We start from the raw sequence: 10,045 nt of genomic DNA on the forward strand, positions 1-10,045 counted from the left end.
TAGATTCCTTTTTCGCCAATCAGCGATGAGAGGGGCGTGAGTTTGGCACAGAGGCAGGGTAGTGACAGCGTCCCATTGGTCGATTTTTATCGCCGTTGTATCTCGGGAAGGGATAAATGCAAGCAAGGGGGGCCGGGACTGGAGGGCTGCTTGAAACTCGACTGCAGGTCTACAGATGGAAGGCGGACAGTGTAACTCGCTGTAGGTTGCTTTTTTCCTCCCCAGCATGCATGGCTTTTGTTTCTAGGAGAGGGAACAGGGCTGATGCAGAGAAAAGCACTTACCACTGTACTTGGGAGCCCTTTGTAAATGTCCGAGCGCACAGTGTGGCACTCAGTCTGCGCTCTGCAGCTGCATAGACTATGTTCAGTCACCACAAGGCTGAATTGATTTTATAACACAAGGAAGAAACTGAGAAAGACTGATTGCAGGGTACCTACACAGTGGAGAGTGGGCTATGTTGTACTCTTTAACACTTACAGAACCTGGAAATTAAACTTAAAAAAACAAACACATCTAGCCTTTTTAAGGCTACACTGGACTGAACTATTCTCGAGTTTACTGCACATCTCAGGAGTGAATTATTTCTTGCGACTTTTTTTTTTTTTTTTTTTAACTCGGCTCCAACTGTGAAGAGGGGGAGAAAAGAGCTGAGTTTGCTTTAAAGTGAATCGGAGGACCAAGGAGAGGGAGAGAGAAAGAGCAAGTACTTCGCTCTCCCACATAACTGGACAGCATGGTGCAGAAAATGAGCCACACAGAGAGCACCGCCGAGGCGCTGTCCTTTTTCGCCGGGGACTCGAGCTCCGACTCCGGAGCATGCATGGATCTGGACCCGGCAGCCTCACCTCTCTCCCCGGACTCTACAGCCTCTTCGACTGCCGGGGACAAACTGGGAGAAAACCCGGCATGGTGTAAAACTCCCAGCGGCCACATCAAGAGACCCATGAACGCCTTTATGGTGTGGTCACAGATAGAGAGGAGAAAGATTATGGAGCAGTCTCCTGACATGCACAACGCCGAGATCTCCAAAAGACTGGGGAAGCGATGGAAGCTGCTCAGAGACAGCGATAAGATCCCCTTCATCAGAGAGGCGGAGCGGCTCAGACTCAAGCACATGGCGGACTATCCCGACTACAAGTACCGGCCGAGGAAGAAGGTAAAATCAAGCACCTCCAAGCCTGGTAGCAATGGGGACAAGGGAGAGAAACTCAACAGTAGCTCTAACAACACCAGCACTAAGACATCCTCATCTTCGAGGAAGAATGGATCCAAATCACCCAGCAGCAGCAAAACCCACAAATCACTTTTCGGGAGCAGCAGCAGCAGTAGCACCAAAGCATCACCGTTTGCCTCTGAGCACTCATCAGAGCACCATCACAACTCTCTCTACAAGTCAAAATCAGTCTCCTCCGCAGCCAAGCAGATACCGGATGGCAAGAAGCCCAAGCGGGTGTACGTCTTCAGCAGCAGCGGGGCCAGCTTGAGTGTTAGCCCCGCTTCCTCCGTCGCTGTCCCGGCCAGCCCCACACTCAGCAGCTCGGCGGACTCCAGCGACCCTTTGAGCCTGTATGAGGACGCGGCCAGCGGCAGGGAGGAGGGAGGCGAGTCCCCCGGCAGCAGCGGCAGCCCGGGCGGCTCCTCGGAGCGCCACGGCGGGCATACATACAGCAGTCGGCGGGCTTCCTCACCGACTCCCTCCGGCTCTCATTCCTCCGCCTCGTCCTCGTCCTCTTCTTCGGAGGATGAAGAGTTTGAGGACGACTTACTCGACATCAACCCTAGCCCAAGCTTTGATAGCATGTCGTTGGGGAGTTTTAGCTCCTCGGTGCTGGACAGGGACTTGGATTTGAACTTTGAGTCTGGCTCCGGGGGCTCCCACTTTGAGTTCCCCGACTACTGCACGCCCGAAGTCAGCGAGATGATCTCCGGGGACTGGCTGGAATCCACCATCTCCAACCTGGTGTTCACATACTGAGTGAGCTGAAGGTAAAACAAAAGAAAACTACAGGTAGCCTAGTGTCCTGCAAGCAAAAATATGACCACAAACAGAACCAGGGGTCTCTGGTGCAGTGGGCGTAATAGTTTGTGTTCTAACTACACCAGACTAGTAAAAACCCCACCGAAACTAGACCCCCGTCCCTTCTCGGCCATATAGGCAAGAGCTGCAAGTCCTGGGGAAAAGCTCAACTTTGAAGCGAATAACTTGCTTATTGCAGGCTACTTTTCTTTGGATGTGTGGACTGTGGGACTTGGTACAACCATGAAAAAGTGGTGGGAGTGCAAAACAAGAGAAGAGAAGGAGAGAAAATGAGAGACTGGCTGGGTTTCCTGTTAGTGAAACGCGCAGTCCTGGACTGTTTTGAACTGAACAACTTAACTGTGATTGATTTGCACGTTATGCGGTCCGCCGTTCACTTAATCAATGTTGTTGCTGATTTTAGAAAAAGGGACATTTCACAACTTTTTACCGTTCGCCAAGTGAATTTCACCACTAAAAAGGTACAGAAATAGGACTGTCGCGCGACATTTTTACTGTGGTGTGTCACCGAGAGGGATTTTTAATGAAACCGAGGTGGGTTGATGTTTTTTTTAAAAGTCGAATATTTTCTCAAAAGCAAAAAACATGTTAAGCATGATAGCCTACTTTGTTCCTATCTTGTGCTGAGATTTTCTGTGAGACTGTCAAGCAGTTTAAAAACTAGTATTAGGGTTATTTATGGATAGGTGGCGCTCGCTTCGGTTCTTCTCTTTAAAAAAAGGACATTGAAATAATCACCAGCTGTTGTAATTTTCAAACTTCAGGATTCAGACGCAACTTCAAATCTGTGCTGAACTTTATACACGTGTTCTCTGCGATTCAGGACCAAAATTCTTTAATGTTAATTTCAGATGATAGCTATGGAGAAATCCTCACTGATTTTCTTTTTTCATCCTCTGAGCTTTGTTTTGTACATGTATTCAGATGCCATTTTATATGGGATGTTGTATTTATATACTGGGCCAAGCATTTTTGACTTGATCATTTTTTTATTTTCTTGTAGTCCTCTTTTTCTTTTCTTACACAGTTGTTTGTCAGTATGTCTGTGTCTGTCACATTTCCTTCTCAGGCGAAGGGCTAGAGTTTTAAAAAACACACAACTTTGATTTCTTTTTATATTTAAATGTACACACTTTTGGACACTTAAAAGAGAGGAAACAGTTTGATTATTTTCTCAGTGTATTTTTGTACAAATCTATATAGAAAATGGGGGAGTCAACAATCGGTGTGTGTAGCCTACGAATACAGCTGTATTGGGTTTCCTAATTTTAAGACCCCGGCTGGCTGGTTTTCATGCTGCCTTCAAGTGCTCATGGTAAGCTCGTATATACGAGTTTTTCTTGCCTGATCAAATGCTTTTGTAAAGAGAACCAGCAAAACAGACCATACGACACTGTGGTGGCCATTGATTAATTTTGGAAATTAAAGGCACCAAAACTACTTTTTACTGTAGTGATAGAGGAGATAATCTGAATCAAGTTTGTAATTGATGTATAAATTACTAATTTGGCAAGTTTGTGAGACTTTTACCAGCAAATATTGGCAAGACTTACTTTGATGTTCCAATTCCTTGACATCCCCTATTGTCACTTAGGCATCAGATGCTTAACCAACCAGTTATAAGGATACAATTACGATTTTCCCGACAGCACTTGAAAGCAGCACCAGTCTTTGTATCAGCCTACCTTCTACGTTTACAGTGCCAGTCTGCAGGCTCCTTAAAGACACAGGAACGCATTATTTCTGGAGGCTATTCCTGTGGACCATGTGGTTTGAACAGCATCACTCTCTTAAGCAGCCACTCCTTTTTGCATTTCCTGTCTGATATCTTGCCTGTGACAACAAATGAGGAGATTGTAGCTTTAAATTTGACTTATTTCTTGATGTTTTCATTAATTGATGTCAAAATTGCCAATCAACCACTGGATTGAACAGGCTATCAATATAGCAAACAAACAACAAGGATGATAACATCAAGCATATTCAAATTTCTGACTTGAGTTCCGCAACACCTACTTGTACTGCGTTTCTCATTGTATTTGAATATATAATCTTTTCTACTTGTCGGCTAACTATTAGCTAATAATTGTTTTAGTATCTTTATGGCATGGTGAATAGCATTTGTATTTCAGATTCAGGTTATTAGCTGTTGTGTTTTTCAGAAAAAATGAAAAAATGAGGAAAAACGATGAAACGTGAACTCGATCTTTGTATATTTGACTGTATCATAAAGCAAAAAGATTGTGTGTTTATGTACGTTGTTGCTATTGAGGACAGGCACTGTCTAGAACTGCTATCTTTTACACATCCTTACTTACATTTAAGGTGGTCAGTTCAGGACTCTTTTTTTTATATATATATAAAAGCATTTTAAATATATTAACTTTATTTTTCATCCATCCTGTGCAATATGCTGTGTAGAATTATCATTTATTGTCTCTAATCATGCCATAAACAAAGGAACCACCCTTTTTTTGAGGCTCAGAGAAAGGGGGGGAGAACTCATGCCAGCTAAATTGTGTCCATTCACTGCCTGTCAGATTGTTGATATAAACTTGTGTACAGAACTTTTTCAAGGAAGGAAATAAATATCAGCTGGAACTGAAATTCTACAACTCTTCTCTTGATTCTTGAACTTTTTCATCTCTTTGTCAGCAGTTGGCAAAAATTGATGTGTTGGTTAAGGCAATATGAGGTTCCATGGCTAATATTGTCATTACCATTCATTTGCTGCTTCCTAAAAAGCTTCAAGGGGACAGTAAGAAATAAAAGCAAGAACACAGTGCCATCAAAGTATTACTCATCTGACCACTGCACCTGTTTTTAATAGCCTAATGACAACACATAATTCAGCAGGGGAAAATGTAATTGCAAATCGTATTATATGGACTCCTTTCCAAAAGTTGTTAGGGTTAAGGTTAGGATGAAATAACCAACACATGTGGCCTGAGTAATGACTACAAAGTTGGGAAGTCCAGTCTAATTGTTAAAAATAAATCTACAGAAAGGGGCTTTGTTTCTCAAAGTTGAATCCATACATCCTTAAGAGTTTTATTACAATGTCTTCTACAATGAGTATAACTACTTCAAAGTTAGCTTTTGGAAAGCTTATTACTGAGCAATAAAAAGGCATACTGTTACTTTGAGCTACAGTAAAATAGGCAGAACTGACTTTCAGTTTTATAGCACCCCCACCACCCCCACATCCGTCTGTAGAACTGAGATGATCTTCATACTGCAAAGCCTTAGGGAAGCTTACTGCTCCATCGTAGAGCCTAGAAATAGATACATGTACATAGACTCAGACAGAGCAAATCAATAAAAATGTTTTAACCCTATCGTCACATATATTGGATATTTCATGTTAAGCCCCCATAAGGCTTAAGTCAGCTATGCATTCAAAATGTATTTTAGTAGAGGAGTGTTGATATAAGACCTGCATGTCTTGTACTGATGATTGTATGGCCTCATGACATGACCTAGCTCAGAAATAACTTCTGATTCTTGAAACTGTGTTGCACAGTTACTCTCATCAGGAAGGAACCACATGAAAAGCTAGATTATTATAAAACATGCATGGATGGCTCTTTTAATAGCCATGCAAAATTGATTTGTAGATTGGAAGGTTAGGAATTCAAATGCATTATGTATAACATAAAACTATTTTGGTTTCTGTATGAGAAGGACAACAAAAAGTGCACAGTTCAGTCTTATGTCTTTCAGTAGACAGAATACACAAGTTAACATCTCATCAACACTGATGCACATGAAGTAACCTGCGCATCTGATAATACAGAATACTCTAAGATTAATTATAAGTCAAAAGTCCAACATGAAACATTTACTAATGTATATTTCCCATAAGCATTACAGCTGACCAGAGGGCTACTTTTAACTACTTTTATGCATTGTACACTTGCTGTAGCCACATACAGAGAATCAGCTGATTAAGGTGAATAGTTTTTCCAACACTGTTTCATAAGTGATGTGTTTTTTTAAATGTAGTTTTTCTGGTTGGCTAAAATTTCAGCCTGCTATTGGATAATTGTTGCCCATCTTAATTAACTGAAAGATGAAGAATAGTGATGATAAAGACTGTTTACTTTAAAATACACTTTTAGCTTAGTCTATGCTTAATTCCAGGCAAACTGAAGTTCTATTCTATTCTATTTTATTATATTCTCTTCTGCCCTGTTGTGCTGTATGCTGGCTGTCTGGTGTTCAGACAGTCATGATTTCCCTTCCCCCTCTCCCAGACAGACCTTTATTGTGGGGGAAGGGCTGGTTTAGCAGCAGTCAGCCAAGGGCCCTCCAGCATGCTGACAAGCATGTCTGTCTGTCTACGGTATGTGTACGTGTGTTTGTGTTTGTGTGCGTGCATGCATGTGGTTAAAAATCTATGCATAAAATTAATCACATGACATGGGTATCCCCAACAAGTCCTTTAAATTAAACAGCAAAATTCAGACCAGACACTGTATATCAGCCTCATGTTGATGTATGAGGAAAACATCAAATGACATGCTTAATTGCTTTTCCTTGTCTTCCATCAGACATTGTTGGATAAAAGAACAATGTATAAGAATTTAACATCCTTAGTATTTATCTTAGTATCTATTGTGTGTAACTTTCTTTCAGGAGCACTGTTCCACTGTTGTATTATATTACCTTCAATGGTTTGTGAAATTACTATAAGGTTAGTTAGTGTAATTGACTGTGTGAAGCTATTATGTATGGTATAAACATGGTATGGTATAAATGTACAGTATATTTAATGTTGTAATTGGATGCCAAATGACTTTAAGATAGCAAGGCTTTAAGTATCTGCTTTTATAAAGCTGTTACACATTACACACACATACCCATCAATAAGCCTTCTTGAGCATGTCAAATTAGTTTAATTGTCTGTGTATTATGTGTAGGTAAGTAGCAAGGTGTTAAGTATATATTTTGTAAAACTGTAATTTAAAATGACTTCACCTGATTCACCATCATGTGTGTTAATTTCTCTTGGTGGCATGAATCCTGACACACAGCAATAGGTGACAGGAGAGGGGGTAATAATAAGTGTGAGGCACAAAACAGAAAGTAAACTACACATATATTGTACAGTATATTCATCAGCCGCTACTGTATGTACAAAAAGCTGCACTGCTAGTATGTTTGCAGCCATGAGTGTGCACTAGTGCATTAATCCATTACTAATTTTATGAAGCTGCTGAATCAAAGTCCTTGCAGAATCACTCCAATATGCATTTTGTCACTGCTTAATTGGCCGAGTGTAACTACAGACTCTGTGCTCAACATAAACAGCAGTATTTTCAGCAAGCATTTTGTAATAGTCTACCCAGTGTATATTACTTTATTTCTTAGCATCCAGATGATAAATATGTATCACGCAAAGGGATAATATCTTCAGTGTGTGGTATAATCTTGCACATTTTCTAAGAGTTCCAGTACCTCTATGTGTGTGTTAAGCTTCTCTAAGCTGTATGTAGCCTGTTCAGTGTGCAGTCTCATGCTTGGCTCAGCTGACTCCTCAGTGGGAGATATGTAGGCAGCAGCCAGGGCAGAGCAGAGTGGAGCAGAACAGGCTGACTGCTGGAGTCAGTGGCCCAGTAAAACCACAGCAGGGGGGATATAAAACTCTGCCGAAGGGGGGGGGGGGGGGGGGGGGGGGTATGACTATATAAGTCTGCCTGTCTGTATGTAGCTGCTGTGCTCTTATCCCAGAGGGGATGGATGGAGTAGTGGTGGTAGTGATGGTATGGTATTTCTCCCCTCTTGCTGTTTTATGCATGTTTTTTACCTTACTTCTGTTCTTTTTTTTGTCTCTACTGAAGCCATGTGTTTTTGTTGTTTTGACCTATAAGCAATACCACACCTTTCCATTATTTATCGTTATATATACAGTATATATATCTGTCTGGTATATGAAAGAATGACATATAAAAGGTGTTGGTGGTGTCTGTTATCTTCAGTTTTCTACTGTCTACTTGACTGTCTCAGTCTATATCTGTCTGACTGCCTCAGTCCATGTCTGAGATGTCCCTGTAGGCTTGCATTCACACAGAACAGAAACATCACACAAACAAGAGCACACACAGATGTCCATGTTTACTTGTTCAGGGGCCAAGTAGTTGTGGATGAGAGTGGTACTGTGGAACTTCCTGCATTTCAGTGTACCTGCAAAGAATAGTGACTGCTGTAGTTTTGAACTACCTTCCTACCTGATGAAAGCACATACAGCATAACAGGCAGAGCCACACAGACAACATTTTTACATGGCTGCGTAAGTGTTTGTGTATGTGTGTGTGTGATGATTTCATTACATGTGTTTGCTTCTGGATGTCTGTCTTTCTCTGGAGCTGAAAGGCAATGTACAGAGCTTTGTCTAAAAATATCACTGGTGGCTATAGAGAAAGTAAATTGAACACAACTCTGAGATGCAATTTGTCTCACTTTAATACAAAAACCTAAAGATCCTTGCTTTTGATCACAATTTAACTCATGTTTAGGAAGCAGCAGGTGTTAACAATAGATTGGACTAATCATTATAAACAAGTAACAATGCAAACCCAGTTTGTATAATCCGATATGTTTACCATTAGTATGTATACAATCAAATTCAGCTGAATAGAATAAAGTAATTAAATTATGATTGTGTTTATTACATTCTTGTTATACGTACAGACAGAATAGGTATTACCTGTGAATGAGCAGCATAAATGAAGCAACATTTCTAAACCCCACTTGCGTTAATTTAAAATGCTTTTCAGTTTTCAGTGTGTCACCTTGTAGCAGCAGCACTGCTTGCTGTCATTATTGATATTTACGTGCTACTCTGTGCATTAACAACAAGGAGGCCTTTTTTCTTTTGTCTCTTCCTTTGTTCCCCTGCTGCTGCTGTCCAGACACAATGGTAGTCTCCGGGCGGTGCACCCAGGAAAGTTTTTGTCAGCCAGCCTGTGCTATGTGTAGACAAACAGTGAGTTTTAAAAAGGGACAAGAACAGATTAATGTAAAAACAAATTTATTGTGACAGTTTGAAGTGTTATTTATAGTAGCCATCAAAGTAAGAGAGAGCATTAAAGAGCAGTAAAAGATAGTTCTCAAAGGAGACAAATCAGCAAGAAGCAGACAGCAGTGAATGAACACATTAGCCAGCAGATCAATACAACAAACATCAAATGAATACATAGAAAAAATGAAAAATAAAATAAATAGATATTCCATGAAAGTATTATAGATAGATGGATATGTAGATCGATAGATAGATAAATCAATTATTGGTACTCAACAAAGTTAAGTGAAGTTGGTGAGTTTCAATAAATAAATAAATAAATAAAAATCCTACGCCAAACAATAACCACCAATCCCCCTGTTAGTAATGAGACATGTCCTCAGTCCGACTATATTGTTGTGTTCATAGTTGTTTGACTTTGAGAGGGCGGGACTCTTTGGAGAGCGAAATGAACTAGGCGCGGCCAAAAGGAGCCCCATCCATCTATCACACGTGTAGACAAAGGGGGACTCCACAACACAAGGCTAGATGTGCCCTCTCAAACTTTTTCCACGACGCACGGCGACACGCACAGCGCAAGCCAACCCAAGGTGAGTTGTCTCCAAGCTGAATACTGTCCTTGCTTGCATTTCTGCAGCGATTTTCAATTTTATTTCCAGTTAAAAGTTGCTACTGTAGTTGGTGCGTCAGCGCTCAAACTTGAGCACAAAGCAGGAGAGAGAGGGAGAGAGACATAGGGAGAGAGAGGTGGCGAGGGAGAGAGAGAGCGAGAGGAGCGGTCCCCTTTTCCTTTGTCTGATGCGGGGCGCTTTGAGGAGAGAACTTGAGGGGATGCTCAGGCACGCATCTTCATAACGCTCAATAATTCTCAACATATGATAGAAAGAATTCATTGGCAACCAGCTTTAATTGAGGTGAGATGTTGTTTGTACTGTTGTCGTATCTTTGTCTCTTGGGGATGTTGCGACGCACAAGACAAA

General features: G+C 41.2%; 1 protein-coding gene across 1 annotated transcript; it reads left to right on the forward strand.

Annotated features, from left to right (window-relative positions):
- The first annotated feature begins 242 nt into the window (after window positions 1–242).
- On the forward strand, window positions 243–4,638 carry sox4b (SRY-box transcription factor 4b). The gene has a single exon (XM_053327145.1). It carries the CDS (start codon window positions 737–739, stop codon window positions 1,976–1,978), a length of 1,242 nt encoding a protein of 413 aa, XP_053183120.1. The 5' UTR covers window positions 243–736; the 3' UTR covers window positions 1,979–4,638.
- The last annotated feature ends 5,407 nt before the right edge of the window (window positions 4,639–10,045 follow it).

This window comes from Scomber japonicus, chromosome 10 (genome assembly GCF_027409825.1).
Source record: "Scomber japonicus isolate fScoJap1 chromosome 10, fScoJap1.pri, whole genome shotgun sequence".
Taxonomy (NCBI): domain Eukaryota; kingdom Metazoa; phylum Chordata; class Actinopteri; order Scombriformes; family Scombridae; genus Scomber; species Scomber japonicus.